Raw genomic sequence first — 21430 nt, 5'->3', positions numbered from 1 at the left:
GGTTGTGTGAGCAGAGTAGAAGGACTGTAACACATGGCAACCCAGTTCTATACTGGTCACATGGTGTTAATTATCATGTCAGAACTGATAAATACAAACTAGTGTTTACAGTTAAAAGTGTTGTACCAGACACAGTGTTTACAGTTAAAAGTGTTGTACCAGACACAGTGTTTACAGTTAAAAGTGTTGTACCAGACACAGTGTTTACAGTTAAAAGTGTTGTACCAGACACAGTGTTTACAGTTAAAAGTGTTGTACCAGACACAGTGTTTACAGTTAAAAGTGTTGTACCAGACACAGTGTTTACAGTTAAAACTGTTGTACCAGACACAGTGTTTACAGTTAAAACTGTTGTACCAGACACAGTGTTTACAGTTAAAAGTGTTGTACCAGACACAGTGTTTACAGTTAAAACTGTTGTACCAGACACAGTGTTTACAGTTAAAACTGTTGTACCAGACACAGTGTTTACAGTTAAAAGTGTTGTACCAGACACAGTGTTTACAGTTAAAACTGTTGTACCAGACACAGTGTTTACAGTTAAAACTGTTGTACCAGACACAGTGTTTACAGTTAAAAGTGTTGTACCAGACATAGTGTTTACAGTTAAAAGTGTTGTACCAGACATAGTGTTTACAGTTAAAAGTGTTGTACCAAGCACAGTGTTTACAGTTAAAAGTGTTGTACTAGACACAGTGTTTACAGTTAAAAGTGTTGTACCAGACACAGTGTTTACAGTTAAAAGTGTTGTACCAGACACAGTGTTTACAGTTAAAAGTGTTGTACCAGACACAGTGTTTACAGTTAAAAGTGTTGTACCAGACACAGTGTTTACAGTTAAAAGTGATGTACCAGACAGTGTTTACAGTTAATAGTGTTGTACCAGACACAGTGTTTACAGTTAAACTGTTGTACCAGACACAGTGTTTACAGTTAAAAGTGTTGTACCAGACACAGTGTTTACAGTTAAAAGTGTTGTACCAGACACAGTGTTTACAGTTAAAAGTGTTGTACCAGACACAGTGTTTACAGTTAAAAGTGTTGTACCAGACACAGTGTTTACAGTTAAAACTGTTGTACCAAGCACAGTGTTTACAGTTAAAAGTGTTGTACCAGACACAGTGTTTACAGTTAAAACTGTTGTACCAGACACAGTGTTTACAGTTAAAAGTGTTGTACAAGACAGTGTTTACAGTTAAAAGTGTTGTACCAGACACAGTGTTTACAGTTAAAACTTTCCCAGTTGTACCAGACACAGTGTTTACAGTTAAAAGTGTTGTACAAGACACAGTGTTTACAGTTAAACTGTTGTACCAGACACAGTGTTTACAGTTAAAAGTGTTGTACCAGACACAGTGTTTACAGTTAAAACTGTTGTACCAGACACAGTGTTTACAGTTAAAAGTGTTGTACAAGACACAGTGTTTACAGTTAAAAGTGTTGTACCAGACACAGTGTTTACAGTTAAAACTTTCCCAGTTGTACCAGACACAGTGTTTACAGTTAAAATTTCCCCAGTTGTACAAGACACAGTTTGTACAGTTAAAATTTCCCAAGTTGTACAAGACCTATTGCGTACATCAATGGTTAGTGCTGAATACAACCAATCTAAATGAGACCATAATCCACATTGATACAGTAATGACAACCCAAGTCCCCACCCCCACCCCCACATAATCTGAAGTATTTTATAATGATTTTAACTTCGTCCAATCTAACCATCCGCAATAAGATTGCTAATTTTAGCCTCTAAATCAACACAGACTGACGAAATATAATGACACTTTCCTATTTTGTACCAAGTGACACCCATGTGTTACCAGTGACTGGTGAGACAAACTTTCAACCAAAGTTTTACGTCTCCAAAGCCAAACATTCCATCTTCCCTGGACAGAAAATGTAACTTTCTTGCCTTAAAACACTTTGATCTTCAGTTGGTATCAAACATATGTCTAATACACTGATTGTAAATTATACTGTCAGGGAAACAGATGGTCAGTCTACAGCGCAGTTTTTTTTTTTTTATAAAATGTGTTTGACTGGAGTGCAGTGTTACCAAAGAATTGAACAATATTCCTTCCCATCTCTGCACCAACTCCTTCACACACTAAATGACTCATTTCTCTGTCAACCTTTCAAATCCTCTCATCATCAAACATCCAACATTCAATCCCATCTTCTCATCTACCTTCCAACCTATATCCCCATTCACCATCCCACCTACCTCCCCACCTACCTCATTATCTACCTTTCCACCTATCTCCTTATTCACCTTCCCACCTATCTCCCAATCAACCTTCCCACCTATCTCCCAATCACCTTCCCACCTATCTCCCAATCAACCTTCCCACCTATCTCCTTATTCACCTTCCCACCTATCTCCAAATCAACCTTCCCACCTATATCCCCAATCAACCTTCCCACCTATATCCCCATTCACCTTCCAACCTATCTCCCCATTCACATTCCCACCTACCTCCCTATCAACCTTCCCACCTTTCTCACAATCAACCTTCCCACCTATCTCCCCATTCACATTCCCACCTACCTCCCTATCCACCTTCCCACCTATCTCACAATCAACCTTCCCACCTATCTCCCCATTCACATTCCCACCTACCTCCCTATCCACCTTCCCACCTATCTCCAAATCAACCTTCCCAACTACCTACCTATGTACCATCCCACCTATTTCCCTATCCACCATCCCACCTATCTCCCCATCTACCTGGGCTTGAATCCTGAGTTTGAATACTAGGCTCGAATTCTGCGCTCGAATCTTAGCAAAGGCATTGAAATAGGTAATTAGCTCTGTTACATTGGAATCCATATAGGGTCTCAGAAATAATACAAATTCGCATCTTAAATGCATCACTGCTTGACTAGATAGAACTTCTCTTTTGCTAAATAAGTTGAGGGTGAGATTTATAAGTCAGAGGTCTTGGGTTCAAATCCTAGTGGAGGCATTGAAATGAATACTGACCTCTGTTACATTACTATAAATGGATATAAACAAAGTGAAACAAGTAGGTTCCTGATGTTCTATAAAAAATTTATTTCGTTCAAAATATCTTTGTAAACATGAAGAAGTCAAATTGGATTTGAAATCAGTGTTGCACAATTTTTCAAATACTTCTCTTGTAAGAAGCGTAACTAATTATATAGATAAAATGAAATAGAAAGATAGGAGGATATGGAGGGGAGTTGTCCAGCTTACTACTGCAATACTTTGAGCATGATATCAGCAAAGTGTTCAAATGTTTACTATGATCAGTATTACCCATGATTTGTGTCTATATACGGTTCACTTCTGAAAATTATAAAGTAAAATTCCATATAAAATACTGAGAATAACTTGTTCGAAGAATATTCTACAAAACCACTGAGGCAATGTGATCTTACGTCATTTACCGGTGTCGAAAAAATAGGCTGTTGTATGTACAGTGACTTCAATAAATGGCTGTAATCATATATAGTAGTTAACTACTGATAACATCTAACTTTAAAGACATTTGACCGAATTTCTACAATAGAACAAAACATTTAAAACACAATTTCCGATTAATCCTCAGCTCCCGCCTAAATAAAAAAATCTTACTGAAATAGAGTCAAAGCCATTCCCGTAAAATCTTACTGAAATACGGTCAAAGCCCTTCCCCATACAGTGAAAATCTTACTGAAATACGGTCAAAGCCCTTCCCCATACAGTGAAAATCTTACTGAAATACGGTCAAAGCCCTTCCCCATACAGTGAAAATCTTACTGAAATACGGTCAAAGCCCTTCCCCATACAGTGAAAATCTTACTGAAATACGGTCAAAGCCCTCCCCATACAGTGAAAATCTTACTGAAATACGGTCAAAGCCCTTCCCTACACAGTGAAAATCTTACTGAAATACAGTCAAAGCCCTTCCCCATACAGTGAAAATCTTACTGAAATACAGTCAAAGCCCTTCCCTACACAGTGAAAATCTTACTGAAATACGGTCAAAGCCCTTCCCCATACAGTGAAAATCTTACTGAAATACAGTCAAAGCCCTTCCCTACACAGTGAAAATCTTACTGAAATACAGTCAAAGACCTTCCCCATACAGTGAAAATCTTACTGAAATACGGTCAAAGCCAATCCCCATACAGTGAAAATCTTACTGATAACAGATTTTAATGCACTGACCCTGAGGTAAGACAATGTACAAAAGAACTTCGTAAACATAAACTCTGAAGTTTGTTTGGGAATAATTATCAAAACAATACATGTTTTTCTTTAAAACCTCAGCATGAAATACATTATCTAAAGGGACCAAATGTTGACAATGCCAATTTCCTGTCAACATCCAGAACAAAACATGTACTGTACTGGTAGCTAGCGGGGTTAAATACACTATTTCATCATACATCAGCGGAGGTAAGGACACTGTGCCAGATTGTATATTCTTGGAAGTATAAGGTGTGCCTTTAACTATTATATCAGGGCTTGTATTGTGTGTTTGAAGACCTAACTATTGCGTGTACCTATAACTGGGGTAAATAATGCATACTTTAAGTCGGTCAAATAATGTATATTCTACGTTGGGAATACCTTAAAATTTTCATTCTTAATGGTGCCTATTTCAGGATGTATTCAAAATTTATAAATTTCACACTAAGCTGCCAACAAATGGGCCAAGCACTCGATAAACCGCCACTTTTGTAAACCAGACAAGATATATAGTGTTCAGTTCAGACAGATTATTGTAACGATCTCACTATATCGAAGATTCTCGATGAGTACAGTAATTCATCCTACAGGGCACAAGCCGACCTGATTAATTTTTATTTTATTTTAATCTTTATTACTGTAACTAGGTAACTAGGTATTGGTTTTAATAAAAAATCTCATTTACTAGTACTATTTTTGGTAATGGTCAGTCTGCTGTCCAAAATAGGAATGACATTATGGAATGAGAGCTGATATTTCAATATGAGATCAGACCTATAAATCTACTAATTTTGTACCGATGACTCTTTGAAAAAAATATAGTTCTGATCACAGTTCATAAGCTGGAAGTGCTCATCCAATAAGTGGTCCAAGTTCATGTTAATATTTGCATTTACAATTTATAGAATAAAGCTATTCTGCTCCTTTTGGAAGACAACAGGACAACGCAAACATAAAACTCAACTGATTTCCAGAATGTTTGATCAAATACTAATAAACTGGAGACATTTCAAAAGGTAGCAAACCTCCTTAAGTGTGGAACTCTTTCTGAAGGAGCTACAGAAGACATGTAACACAACATTATCATTCGATGTCATAAAATTATCACAAGTGCCATGTGTAGCTTCTTGATCATGTAAAGTAATATCTGTTAGAGTAAATGGAATGAGGAAGTATTTTTTTAAAAAACTTGGGACCGTCACAACAGACTGAGTTACAAAGCCTAGTAGAGATGTGAACATGTGATTTCATTTGATAAAAGGTTGATGCACCATAGAGAAAACGATGTTTGGGAAGTTTAGGTGACATAAGATCAACACATGCAGTGAAGTACAAAATCTTTAACAAAACACACAGAGCTACATACACTTGTAAGTGTTTTCAGTCCTGTTCTTGAGAATTTTTTTTGAATGACTGGTGACTCTCATGTCATTACTCAAATCCTCCTCCAACACCTGACCCCCTGACAGGTAGAAATTCCAACATGACTATTCTGTCACATGATGCTGTCTAGACTCAGTGTACCTTAACGCTCCACAAACAAATCAAACGTGTCACTGTGGACTGTCCAACCATTTCATGTAATACTGTCTGTATCTAATTTGGAATTTATGTGAAAGACAAGGAAAATTCAGATATAAAAATGGAAAATTTTATGCAAATTTCATCTAGATCAGAATTCCAAGCATTGAAAACACTTCCTGCTACCTGAGTGTAATCACTAGTAGTTATGTGGCTGGTGTATGTACAATGAAACCATTGAGATCTTTTTACAGATTAGAAATATATTGAGGTCAGGAACAAACATTCAATAATCAAACCATCATATCAGGTCATTGTGACCTCTTAGCATATATTGTATATGACATCTCTGAGGAACTGCTCTCTATCAATATAATGACCCTATGTATAAGGTCACAGTGACCTACTTCTAGTATATGACCTCCCTAAAGACTCAACCTATTAACATGTGTGATGTACATACATTAGAGGTTACAGTGACCTATATCTAGTATGTGATATCCCTGGGAACTCAACCTACTAACATGTGTGGTGTACCTACAAGACAGGTCACAGCGACCTACATCTGGTATGTGATATCCCTGTGGGCCTGCCCTACTCACAAGTGTGATTTACGTAAATATCGGGTCACAGCGACCTACTTTTTGTAGCATCCCTGACCTCCCAATTCATGTCCTTCACCGTATACAAAAGCTGGTGCTCCACACATTAAAACCTGGCATTAGGTTTTGATGAGATCAGAGGTTCAATTACCAGAGTTCGAGAAGTTTGTGCAGTTCTAGAACACCTTAATTCAATATTTGTTTAAACAAAGTGTGATCAACTTTAATCTGATCTGTTAATACAAGCTTCAGAATCCAAACAAAGAATTACCGACGGTCTCTTTTATCTGTACGTCAGAAAAGTCCTTAAGGTTTTCAGAAACTCTATAATTTAAGACGTCTCATACATACCTTTAAAGTTTTATCATTGTGCATAAGAAATGAAGCCAGTAAGAGGCAACACTGAACTGATTGATAAAATAGGAACAGCTTCATTGCCACTCCTTGACTGTGTTACCAAGAAACTTAAACTCATATTCTCACATTACATGTTTATATAAAACTTTGATGAACTGCTGTATATATCCAAAGTTTATAGAATTGTAAATCAGTATCGGATGACACGGATGGGTGGAAAAGCGGAGCAATATAAACAGACATGTAACATACATAACTTTGTTATCTATTCCTGCCTGCTTTGGGTGTAAAAACTGTTTTAGATTTGTAAAGGTTATGATGTCACACAGATACAGAATCTATCTGAGTAAACAGGAGGAGGCGTATACGTCTACATACTACAATCTTTAGGGTGCAATTACAGGGGGCGGTAACTATATATATACCAAAATATCGCTACAGTTCACAGAAAGCACATATATAGATTTTTATTCCAGTAAGAACATTCACAGATCAGGGTGTTATCATTTATCTTATATTATCATCATCTGATATCATGGTAATCTTTTACAAGAATTTGCAAAATTTTCAAAATAGACCTATACAGGACAATAACAAAATTATTAATATTTAAAGGATATAAATTCATGTTGTGGTCCCTGGACGTTGGATTTTGATAAATTTTACTAATTCTACAAAAACTGAGAAAAATATTTAAGATATTAAAATTTATCATTTTTGATAGCCTAGATTGTAACACTAAAGGGGCTCCAGTGTTGGAGGAAAACTATTGGGGTAAAACCTGTGTGGTCAGCCTTGATGAGAGATGACCACTGCGCAAACCAACCACCTTTTATATATGATACAACGGTAGTTTTACATTGTCTGTTAATACAAAGAGAACTTTAAAAATATTTTAATTAAATGCTTTATTAATGCTCCTTAAAACTGAATAAATACCTAACCAATAATTGGCCTGTTATATCATATTTTACAGTCTAGTCATCATAATCGTAAGGCACACACGTAACAACAAAATGTGGGACATTATAATTAAGTCACATCCTTGAATACGAATGTATCGAGTCATGCATGATTTAATTCCTGCGAATTTGTCCAAACCAGGATATCACTGACCCTGAAGTCCAGTAAAAACTTTATCGACGATTCAGTGAATGGTGCACTAGGAATCTGGTCTGTCAACTTTGGTATATAAACTAATGCACATGTATAACTGTTTGGTTTTAGCTTCCATGTCCATACCACAGTCATCTGTCAAAACAAGCTGTATCACTACATACAGTATACCTAAAACCCAAACAGTTAAGGTCATCCACACAGGTGACCATTTCAGTTCCAGTTAGACAAACGACTTTAAATCAAAGTTCTGACAGTACTGGGTATTAATTGTCATTCATCCTATGTTTTCACCTGTAATTAAGAACGGAAAATAAACTTTGTGGTAACCAAGTAAGATATACTACTGCGCACATGGTATTAATTAAAATCGTCATTAATATGCTTTCTTTTAATGGACAATTTTTTTCATTTTTTGTAAATTTTATCACTTTGCTTAATAATTCTTCAATACTTGATTAAACAAAAAAACATAGAGGTAGAGGGGGGGGGTTAGTTTCACACTAGGATAGGTAAAATAACAAATGTATCTTAAGTAGACATATTTCTCAGCTGTTAACTATTCAGTACTGTTATTTTCCATTACGCATTTGAAGCCATTTTCTTGACACATACAATTTGTCAAATTTTCCATATTACCATCTGCTTTGCCTATTTCTACATGGTGCTATTATGACTGATGTTATACATGCAATTTCTAAACATACCAAAACTGATAACAAAAATAGATTTAATATCGCTACTGATATCAAAAAAATTATTGAACAGTATCTCCTTTTATCAATATTGTAAACTTATTGTAAAATACAAAACTGCGATATCTGACTTTAATACTAACAAGAGATCCAACAGGGATTTTGGTGCCCACCATTGTTTGTTCTTTATCTATTCTTTAAAAGTTTGACCTTTTTTTATTGTTTCCTTTGGTTTTGTTCTGAATTATGCAAAAAACAATCTTTCACTGTCAAATCAAACATGGCTCTCTATTGGCTATTTTTTTTCTTTCTGATCAGTCTTAGAATTAAAAGTACATACCAGGTATATACAGACCAAGAGGAGTCTACTTAGGGAATTTTAAAACAATTAATTCAGTATTTCTTAAGAAATTAAAAAAAAAAAAAAACTTTCATCGTCTAAATCTAAGATGGCCACCTGTCAGCCATTTTGTTTTTCTGATCATTCTAAATACCAAAACGGTATATGAAGGGACCAAGGATAAACTACAGAGAAAGATCCATCCAGTACTTTTCAAGAAATAATGATATCAATCTTTTATTGTCAGAATCCAAAATGGCTGCCTGGCTACCATTTTTTCTTATCAATTTTAACATAGGGTACAAGAACGGACCAAGGAAAACCAACAAATGAACTTTGACAAAGATCCATGCAGAACTTCTCAAGATACAAAATAACAAGAATTAAGGATCGATGATGGACCAACTGACCAAGGACCATGGACATAGGGCAATTTGAATATCTACATGTCCAAGCAAACTTAACTTACTTATCCTTCTTCACATCCTTTTATTTGGTTCCTTTAAACAAAACAGCATCAAATTGGAAAAAAAAAACTTCACTCTTTCACCCTTTCTTCATTTTGAAGGGAATAACTTAAAATTATTGTTGTAATACAAAAAACATGTATTGACACTTAATCACCTAGAAAAGAAGGAAATGTTTTGTAACTGGTATGCTACCTGGCTAAAGGGCGGTATTTTATAAATATTTTATGATAATGGTTTATCCCATTTGAATGTTTGGGCTGGGATGTTTTTTTCAATAGGTGTTTATAATCTACCTAACCAGGTGCGGTAGACATATTTCTATTTCTGATTTGCACATATATGAATATTAATCATTACCATGGCCTGTAGAATGAGTCATATTTAACTCCATCAAATAAACTTTAAAACTACGCAACTGGTTCAGAAGATGACTTGCAATACTATAAATCTGTAAGGAAGTTTGACCTTCCTATCACCTTCATCAACTGACCGTACACAATGTCACAGTAAGTGGTCATCTTCCTGACCAGTAACTGACTGGAGGTATTTAGCTGGGTCAGGCTGATACAACACCCGACCCCCGCTCTTTAACACCACTAAACCTCAAAACACAGGTCCATGTGTAACTTACATGCAAATGGATCCAGCCTGGTGTTTTAATGTTAATGTTTAGAAGTGTTGAATGAAGGTCTGGTGATTTGATTTTAAGGCTATGTTTTTGTATAACAGTTTATAATTATTTGTCTACTTTTGTTTGAAGTGATGTAAATTTTACTGTATAATGCATGTTCACAAGTTATATGCATTCAAGAAATATTGTGATTTCTTCTTTGCTGGAAATTCTTTTGATGGAATATAAAGTATGGAGTGATTTATATTTCTCACTAACTTTCAAAATGAAATATCTCTAGTAAAAGGACACTATAGCTGCAGTATTTGTCATGTTTCTATAAATATCAACGATTAAATTTCTAAAAATATCACAAGAGAAAGCTCTATAAACATAAAAAGTGAACTTTTAATTAATGAAAGTTTCTAAAAATATCACCAGTAAACGTTTTAATCAAAATTTTTCATCAGAAAGAGAAAATTTGTTAAAATGACAAACAGTTCCTGACTTTGAATGAATATCATAATACAAAGAAATTCTTCATTGTGTCTGTGGAATAAAAACAATACCTGTACATCAGACATGCTTACCAAACTTAGCAGGAGACGTGTTTTTAATTTGCAAGGCATTAAAGAATGTCTGGTATCTTAATCAAAATTCACAAGATACTTGTTTAATATGTATCCTACTATAGTGGACGAGATGAATTCATACAATAAATTTAAACAGGCCCGGTGCAGTGACAAGTTTAACAGTTTTCTGTGACAATGTCTATGTTAATTATACATGGCTGTTTTATACACTTAGTCTACAGACAAGGCAGTATGATTATTCCATGAAATTCTGGTAAACACAGAACGCAGACCTGTACCTTTATACAAGTACAGCAGGGTCTTCATATAACATTTAGGTGTTGATGATAGGTGAATCCAGAGAGGGGAGGCTCACACTGAGTGTGCCCCCTCTGAATTTTGCCTAGTGGTCATTATTTGCGAGAATAATACGCTGAAATCAATTAAGAGGTCTAACGTAATACGGCACTTCAAATCACAGTTGAATAACTCAATTGAGGGCCTTAATCATTTGTATTCACAAACACTTTCAGGACTATGCCCATAAATAAGACCTTGAAGTTTACTTCTATAATTGCCATGAAGTAAACAAGGATTCTATCGGTAAATTCACCATAACATTACTGTACATCCTGTTTTAGTTACATTTTTTGAGGATTGGTCTGCTGTCTCATGTAATCTGTGGTTATCTGTCAAATTCACAGCTGGAATGATTATACAAAATGTATAAGAGTAATATTAAAACCAAAAAAAAAGAGAGTTGTTGGGACATAATACAAAAAAAAAAAATTTCTGCTGACAAAAATGTGTGCCCATCCAATCCTAATCCAGGATGCATGCCATTTGATCTTCTTAATATCACATATATTAGTGCAAATGACAAAGCAGAGGTAGGAATTTGTGATGTTTTCATTATGACTTATCTATATCAAAATTTTTCAGCGACAGAAAAATTACCTGACCATCCCCGATCTTGAAATGAATATATGATGGAATACACATGGCCAACCATTACACACTCGTAGTGTGTAGGGGAATTTCACAGGTTTTCAAGTAAGCAAACAATTCTATTAGACAATAGAAATTGACATTTTCATTGTTGTTGTTGCCCCATATATACCATAAACAGTAGGTATAACCCCTGACCCCGTCACCCTAGACAATTGTACTGCAAGTTTTGTCAAAATGTTATGTAAACTTTCGAAATTTTATTTTCCCAATAAACATAAAACCTCCCCAGTTTAAAATTCCATGACAGAAATGCTGTATATGTCTATATATTGTGCTCTTTCACATGCTCAACTTTGCGTCTTTTTTTTTTTTTAATAAAATATCAAGTCAAGACCGTATAATTATCACCAAGGTCAAAACGTAACATCATCAGGAAACAGAGTTTAAAAATTTTTTTCTGAATTTTTCAAAGCTGAATTTTTTAAGAATTTTCTTTATAAATAAAAGGTCAGTATCATTAAATCTTACATATTCAAAATTTGGCAATTATCACATTGTGTCTACAGATACTCTAAGAAAACATTGGGCCAACACTAAGTTAAACTGCTGCATCAAACAACAGACACTGCAGCAGTAGGTATCAAATCAATTTAAGAGTAATTTAAAACCCTTGCAATTCACAACTGAATTTCAGTGACCTTTTTGCACCAATTTCCAGTACAAGATCTAAAGAACCAGCAAGCATTGAACTTTAAGATGTAAAGCTTTTTTTTAAAAAAAGATTTTATGCTAAATAGACAAATTTATCTAGACTTCCTGAACATATTCTAATGGTAGGTTTGCCCTTAGCACCGACAGGGGGTGGTGAGTTAGTCTTCTTATGACTTGTATCATGTTGTCTGCACACGCGTCTGTAAATGTCAGGAAAACAGAGATTTATCTGCTGCCCTGATTCTCAGTGGACCTGTCAACATCTCACACATGCATACTACTACAGCCTGGCTCACTGGAAACAACAGAGTTCTGGCACTGCCATGGTAACGCTTTACCCTCTGTCTCATCACTGATGATACATCATTAATTATCATATCAATACACTCTAAGAATTAATTGGAAGAGAAAAGACATATATATTTTCCTAAGAAATATATGAAACGCATATCTACATTGGAGCTGACGTGTTAATGTATTTACTGTAACCTTTAAATAAACTAAAAACTTTATATATGTAAAGGAATATCGAAAATACTTTATTTACGATGAATCATAAACGAAAATATTATCTTAGAGACAGCATAAATTTTTTTCCAACTAGTGAGAGAGAGACAATTTCATCATCTTAGTATCAGACAGGGTAAAACATTGTCAATGATAGGTGAGAGACAATATTGTTATGTCAGTGATGGGTGGGTGAAAGACAATATTGTTATGTCAGTGATGGGTGAGAGGCAATATTGTTATGTCTGTGATGGGTGAAAGACAATATTGTTATGTCAGTGATGTGTAATGGTGTGTTATGTCAGTGATGGGTGAGAGACAATATTGTTATGTCAGTAATGGGTGAGAGACAATATTGTTATGTCTGTGATGGGTGAGAGACAATATTGATATGTCAGTGATGTGTAATGGTGTGTTATGTCAGTGATGGGTGAGAGACAATATTGTTATGTCAGTGATGTGTAATGGTGTGTTATGTCAGTGATGGGTGAGAGACAATATTGTTATGTCAGTAATGGGTGAGAGACAATATTGTTATGTCTGTGATGGGTGAGAGACAATATTGATATGTCAGTGATGTGTAATGGTGTGTTATGTCAGTGATGGGTGAGAGACAATATTGTTATGTCAGTGATGTGTAATGGTGTGTTATGTCAGTGATGGGTGAGAGACAATATTGATATGTCAGTGATGTGTAATGGTGTATTATGTCAGTGATGGGTGAGAGACAATATTGTTATGTCAGTGATGGGTGAGAGACAATATTGTTATGTCAGTGATGGGTGAGAGACAATATTGTTCTGTCAGTGATGGGTGAGAGACAATATTGTTATATATGTGATGGGTTAGAGACAATATTGTTATGTCAGTGATGGGTGAGAGACAATATTGTTATGTCAGTGATGGGTGAGAGACAATATTGTTCTGTCAGTGATGGGTGAGAGACAATATTGTTATATATGTGATGGGTTAGAGACAATATTGTTATATCAGTGATGGGTGAGAGACAATATTGTTATGTCAGTGATGGGTGAGAGACAATATTGTTATGTCAGTGATGGGTGAGAGACAATATTGATATGTCAGTGATGTGTAATGGTGTATTATGTCAGTGATGGGTGAGAGACAATATTGTTATGTCAGTGATGGCTGAGAGACAATATGTCAGTGATGGGTGAGACAATATTGTTATGTCAGTGATGGGTGAGAGACAATATTGTTATGTCAGTGATGGGTGAGAGACAATATTGTTATGTCAGTGATGGGTGAGAGACAATATTGATATGTCAGTGATGGGTGAGAGACAATATTGTTATGTCAGTGATGGGTGAGAGACAATATTGTTATGTCAGTGATGGGTGGGTGAAAGACAATATTGTTATGTCAGTGATGGGTGAGAGGCAATATTGTTATGTCTGTGATGGGTGAAAGACAATATTGTTATGTCAGTGATGTGTAATGGTGTGTTATGTCAGTGATGGGTGAGAGACAATATTGTTATGTCAGTAATGGGTGAGAGACAATATTGTTATGTCTGTGATGGGTGAGAGACAATATTGATATGTCAGTGATGTGTAATGGTGTGTTATGTCAGTGATGGGTGAGAGACAATATTGTTATGTCAGTGATGTGTAATGGTGTGTTATGTCAGTGATGGGTGAGAGACAATATTGTTATGTCAGTAATGGGTGAGAGACAATATTGTTATGTCTGTGATGGGTGAGAGACAATATTGATATGTCAGTGATGTGTAATGGTGTGTTATGTCAGTGATGGGTGAGAGACAATATTGTTATGTCAGTGATGTGTAATGGTGTGTTATGTCAGTGATGGGTGAGAGACAATATTGATATGTCAGTGATGTGTAATGGTGTATTATGTCAGTGATGGGTGAGAGACAATATTGTTATGTCAGTGATGGGTGAGAGACAATATTGTTATGTCAGTGATGGGTGAGAGACAATATTGTTCTGTCAGTGATGGGTGAGAGACAATATTGTTATATATGTGATGGGTTAGAGACAATATTGTTATGTCAGTGATGGGTGAGAGACAATATTGTTATGTCAGTGATGGGTGAGAGACAATATTGTTCTGTCAGTGATGGGTGAGAGACAATATTGTTATATATGTGATGGGTTAGAGACAATATTGTTATATCAGTGATGGGTGAGAGACAATATTGTTATGTCAGTGATGGGTGAGAGACAATATTGTTATGTCAGTGATGGGTGAGAGACAATATTGATATGTCAGTGATGTGTAATGGTGTATTATGTCAGTGATGGGTGAGAGACAATATTGTTATGTCAGTGATGGCTGAGAGACAATATGTCAGTGATGGGTGAGACAATATTGTTATGTCAGTGATGGGTGAGAGACAATATTGTTATGTCAGTGATGGGTGAGAGACAATATTGTTATGTCAGTGATGGGTGAGAGACAATATTGATATGTCAGTGATGGGTGAGAGACAATATTGTTATGTCAGTGATGGGTGAGAGACAATATTGTTATATCAGTGATGGGTGAGAGACAATATTGTTATGTCAGTGATGGGTGAGAGACAATATTGTTATGTCAGTGATGGGTGAGAGACAATATTGTTATGTCAGTGATGGGTGAGAGACAATATTGATATGTCAGTGATGTGTAATGGTGTGTTATGTCAGTGATGGGTGAGAGAAAATGACTTGGTAGGTGCCACAGTTTAGATGATGCCAGGATATGTTAACACATGTATTAGGATAGAGATGATACTGCTAAGTAACCAAAACATTGCTACCAGCATCAGCAGCAGATCAGCTATGTAGAACATGTATGTCATGTTTACTTACACTGGTCAGCTATGTAGGATTGTCATGTTTACTTACATTGGTCAGCTATGTAGGACTTGTCATGTTTACTTACACTGGTCAGCTATGTAGGACTTGTCATGTTTACTTACACTGGTCAGCTATGTAGGACTTGTCATGTTTACTTACACTGGTCAGCTATGTAGGACTTGTCATGTTTACTTACACTGGTCAGCTATGTAGGACTTGTCATGTTTACTTACACTGGTCAGCTAAATAAATCCTGTGTTACAGATGATGCTATCTGTGGATTTAATGAACATAATAGTCTCCTGATTTTACTAATGAATTACAGAGAAATACATGTACAGGGATGAAGCAAAAGAATTATCTATGATCGTCATGTTTTCAAATTACTGGCAATTTCTTCCTAGACATGACAAATCAACTGAGATTGCTTAACCAGTAATATACTTGTTAAAAGCCTTTAATTTCAAATTAAATCCATGGTATGTTTCTGCTTGTAAGATACCTTGATGTGATTTTAAATAAACACCATCTCATTCTGTCATCACTAATTTAAGTCATTTAACACCTCAACACACATATGAACTTAACAGTATGCCAGTTCTCCACAAATTTCTCCAATTGGAGATTTTCCTTGTCTAACTTTCCATTATTTTAACGAACTCATGAAAAAAATCAATTATCCTACAACAATCCCCGTGTAAATCTGACAAAAATAACAGCTATTTCTGTCACATTAATTTAAATACGAGTTTCATGAAGTCATACATCATCATTGTTTTGTTTACCAGCTGTCGTCCTGGTATAATAGAATCAATATATTTCTATACCTTATAAGGTAAAGACTAATCTCTTCTGACGGTATCTATATATGTGAAAAGTGTAGAGAATTCCCCATCTGTCACGCCAGTATCATCAACTATTGTATAACACTTCAAGTTTATTAAGGGTACAGCACTTTTAAAAAAAGAATTACAACTGTTGAGATTTATTACATGGAAAATATGTGATGGGGACTACAAACATAATGAATTACACGCCCAGTAGTGATATAGGCTGGTATGTCCTGTATCCGAGATGTCAACTACTATTGAAAAATGTTGATAAACATGTCAGGTACATATGAGTGTCCATTAACATATTAACTTACCCTTAATGTAATATGCATGCATTTTCATAAATCATATCAAAGGACATACTCAAACGATTCACAGATTTATAGCTGGAATTATATTAAACTTTAAATTAGTCCATGGTTGAAGCGACAATGCATTGAGCTTACAATAATGTACGTTTGACACGATTCTAATGAAAATGGAATGTTTGTTAAAAATTGTTTATTATGCTATCATAAAATAGTGTAAGCAAGCTTCTGGTTTTGTAAATTTTTTAGATATAAGTGCATATTTCGATCTGTAATAACAAAAAAAACAAAAACAAAACCTAGAATCACCGACCCGTTTAACCACCTCACAGATCGAAGAGACCGCTCTAATTTTAGGGAGATTTGAATACTCATTAGATCTAGGTAAATAAATATTTTATTGCAGAAAGTTTTCATCATAAAATTTAAAAGCTTTGATTATTAAAATTTTGACAAGTTTTTGCATGTGATTTTAACATTGGTAATGACTGTAAGTAAACTACCTAGCTCTGTCTGACAAGTTACAACATATCTAACCTGTATTTCTACTATAATTGACTTATCTTATCAAATACTTATCACATGAAAGATTTAAAATGTGTGAGTATTCATTTATGTAATCTTAGATCAAAATACAAAAGCACTCTTCAAGTTCAAGTATAATAAATTTGAATAATACAAAATTGTCATTTAGTTTTGTTAAAACAACATTTATTTAATAATTCCACAATATTAACACAAAATTATATATTTGGAATGGGAAAATTAGGTTTAATAATTGTAACGTAATTTTACTGTCTTTTTTTTATATAATTTCTAAAAAAAAATCTTTTATTTTATAATTGTTTAGACAACAAAAACTCTGATATACATGTAATTTTTCTTATTTAACTATTTTTTGTTTTCAAAACAACCATGTTCCAAGGTTTGATAATCTAGGGAACACATTAATTAGATGTACAACACTAGATTCAGTGACAAAGCACATTTACAAGTTTTAGACAAATTGTAAATGTACTTACCAGAATGGCAGACATTTTACAAATTGTTTACTGTTTAGAGATGAAAAATGTATCACACCATCTTCCTAGACAAATAATTCTTGGTGTGTGGATCACTGACCCTGAACATATTTGTTGTGAAGCAAGGCTAACACCCCCTCTAGCACTATCTAGTGTTCTTCACTGCTTCATGAGTTGATGTCATTCTATTACCTGGTATACTAAGCGACACAATATTCACGTAATTTTTAAAACTAATGAAAATGTTTTGCTAGATATGAATATGTTATGTCCAATTAACCTTGCAAACTTTTAGAAATCTTAACATGGTTTCATACAACTGCATCCTGTACCTTCTGTCGGCCATTTCCTCAAACTTATCAATGTTGCATGAACATCAAGAGTTCTGGTTTGCTTTTGATTTCTATACAGGGTATTTGTGTTTTTTCAGAAACTTGAGATAACAAACCATTTAGCAAATTTGCATCAATATCTAATAAACTTAATTGCTCTGGATATCATATGGTGAACCTTCCACATACTGTTCAGTGAAGTAGTTTCCCACTACAACAAGTTCCTGCCTTGAAATAACCCTGGCCCTTTACCTGGCATTAAAGCCAGCATACAAACAAATCCTGTACATAAATTCTGTTTAAAATAGTTGAACTTGAACACTTCCGTCCATCAGTGCCCTTTTCACATCATCATTGCGGACAATTTCCAGATGAACTGATGCTATTCAGATGATAATGGTAACGGCCTTGGGTTTGTGTAATTGTTCAGGTAAAACAGGTTGTCATGGTGCCAAGATCTTACCTTAGGGCTGAGCATATGTATGAGTCCATCTGTAGCACCTTTAAGTGTAATGCCACGTCCAAAGAAGATGAGGAGAACGACGTAGGGAAATGTGGCCGTCACATATACCACCTACAACAACAAACAACAGATAACCAAACATATTCACAGGAAACTTGTTTACATCTTCAAGAAGAGAGCCTATTATACCTGTGTCAGGTTTAGATTCAGGGCTCTCACACCCCATTTTGGGACTGGGACCCGGGGCCCTTTGAATTGGGAAAAATAATGGTGTTTTCCTTAGAATTGGAAAAACTTGGGGTCTAAATTGGGAAAAAAAGATACTATTTTGCATTGGGAATATTCGGCCCCAAATCTGGCAGATCGAGAGTCCTGAGATTGACAAGAAAATGCCCTAAACTTCAGTATCAAATATAAATCAAGGGTCACAACTCTGTAATAAACTTATAACTATGCAATCCAGATATCTGCCTAATCCAGAAAAATAAGTCCCAATTCCAACAATATTATAACAATAGACCCTCTACAATCTGGAACCCTCTACAAACCAGCCAAATTATTCGATCCCAGGTGTCCGACTTAGACAGATTCCACTATATGCACACAAGTGATAACCATATTTTAGTATACAACATTCTCCAAATATATCAGACAACAAGGTTGGTGTATATATATTTACAATCGAGACACACTTTAATGTGAAGTATTAACAAAAAATCATACCTCCCTACTGAAATTAATTTTTTGAAGATAGGTAATCAGAATTGAAAAGAGAAAAAATTGAAAATGACAGATAAATATCAAATATTTAATTCAAATCCATACTTTATATGTCCAATACTAATACAGGATTCGTAGGATTTCTCCATCACTGGGCCAAATTGTTTCTATTAGACAACCTTCCTACCTTTCTTGTGATATTGGGTAAAATACCTTGCCAGAAGACTTGATTCCCTTCCAAATGCAGGCATAAATGATGAGCCAGGCAAATATCAGACAGAGCAGCATCTTCCACTTAATTCCATCGGACTCCTCAATACTGCCAGAAATATCGAGAGCATTTCGGTACCAGAAATAGGATGTAGGTCCTGATATGTCACACTCCTCAACAGGGATGGATATATTGGTGCCCTCCTTAAGGACCGTAGGACAGGTCGCCCAGGGGAGCGGGCTCTGGAAGGAGTGGAATATGTAGTAGAAACACCACATGATGATGGCATTGTAATACACACCAACCATGAACGAAGTCACGGCACTGGCGATACCCACACCTCCCAGGAAAGGGTGCACCTTGTTCCAAGTGCCCATGCTGCCCATACGGAAGTGCTGTCCTGAGGCAAACTCCAGGTACAGCAGTGGCATGCCTTCCACAAACAGCATGATGAGGTATGGAATGAGGAATGCTCCTGAAAACAATGTTAAAAAAATAAGTAAAAATGTTTGCGAAATCTTATGCAAAAAACAAAATAAAACAATACAATAGCATAGATGTGATTGTATTTCCTGGAAACCAAAGGTCAAAGTTTAAAAACGGTGAATAAACAAAAGCTTGAAACAAAATCTTGAGTTTTCCATAATATAAATATCACGCTTGCACAATTCAGTTTCAAGAAAGCTTTTTATGACTGTTTCATGGTTTAAGACATCTGAGGGTTACATCAACCCTCAGTCTTTCAATTATTTCAGGGTTTTCTCCTCTCATTTGGGAAAGAGTCATTTTATCTTACTTTGAGAAGAAGTTTTTTCGTTATCGGGAAGGACATTTTCTGGCCCATAAACAGCCCCAAAGAGCCTAAAGTAAAAAGCCCTGGGTAATCACATTTATTGAACTCATTTGGTCTTGTAACAATTTATTATAATATCAAATGACCTTCATTGCTTCCATCCTTATGACCTTCAGCCTCCTTTCTGAGACATTGATTTTTACCTCCTACATAATAAAGATCAATGTCTCCAACTTAAATAAACTAATGACCTTCAATGTCTCCTAAACAATGACCTCCATTCTCTCCTACTCCATGATCTTCTAATGACCTTCATCCATTGTTTCCTTCCGAATGACCTTCAGCGTCATACCTAATGACCTTCAAATGATGCATGCAATGTCTCCCACTTAATGGCCTTCACTTTCTTCTACCTGATTCCCATATATCTCTTCAACCCAATGACCATCACTTAACCTTCACTTTCTCCTACCTAATGATCCTCACTTGATCTTCCCTGTCTATCAAATGACCTTCACTATTTCCTGTCCAAGGATCTTCACGGTCTCATACCCTATGACCTTCAAATGACCTTTACTGACTCTAGCTTAATGACCTTCACTGTCCCAATCTTATAACCTTCAATGTCTCCTATCACATGACCTTCACTTCCATGCCTTGTGCCAAATGATCATTACTTCACTTTCTCTTACCTAATGACCTTCACTGTCTCCTGTCTAATTACCTTCACTGTCTCCTACCTGATGGCCTTCATTTGACCTTCCCAATCTCCTCTCATGTTACTTTATTTGTCTCCTACCTTATGACCTTCAATGTCACATATCTAATGACCTTCACTATCCTGTCTCCTATCTCCTGACCATTATTTTCTCCTACTAATGACCTCTGTCTCCTAATACATGACCTCTGTCTTATGCCTAATGACCTTCAGTGTCACCTATCTAATGACCTTCACTTATGACCTTCACTATCTCCACCGTAATGACCTTCTCAACCCTCCTACCAATTTACTTTCATTGTCTCCTACCTAATGACCTTCATTGTCTCCCATCTAATGACCTTCACTTTCTCTCACCCAATGACCTTCATTTTCTTCTACCTAATGACCTGTCTTTTACCTTATGACCTTCACTTTCTCCTACCAAATGACCTCTTTCTCCTACCTAATGACCCCAGTCTCCTACCAAATAAATTCTGTCTTCTAGCAAATGACATTCATGGTCTCCTACCTAATGACCACTGTCTCCTACCTAATGACCACTGTCTCCTACCT

General features: G+C 35.6%; 1 protein-coding gene across 1 annotated transcript in view; it reads right to left on the bottom strand.

The window, feature by feature from the left end:
* Positions 1-21430, bottom strand: part of LOC132546718 (sodium- and chloride-dependent transporter XTRP3A-like) — a 48459-nt gene that overhangs the window by 15913 nt on the left and 11116 nt on the right. The window contains exons 2-3 of the mRNA XM_060210436.1: positions 19367-19839; positions 18434-18544 (exon numbers count right to left, since the gene is read on the bottom strand). Of these exons, the coding sequence (XP_060066419.1) occupies positions 18434-18544; positions 19367-19839 (584 nt within the window). The remainder of the gene's footprint in view (positions 1-18433; positions 18545-19366; positions 19840-21430) is intronic.

This window comes from Ylistrum balloti, unplaced genomic scaffold (genome assembly GCF_031769215.1).
Source record: "Ylistrum balloti isolate Yb309-2 unplaced genomic scaffold, AGI_CSIRO_Ybal_v1 Utg369908, whole genome shotgun sequence".
Lineage (NCBI taxonomy): Eukaryota > Metazoa > Mollusca > Bivalvia > Pectinida > Pectinidae > Ylistrum > Ylistrum balloti.
This window is presented reverse-complemented; position numbering and strand designations above follow the sequence as displayed.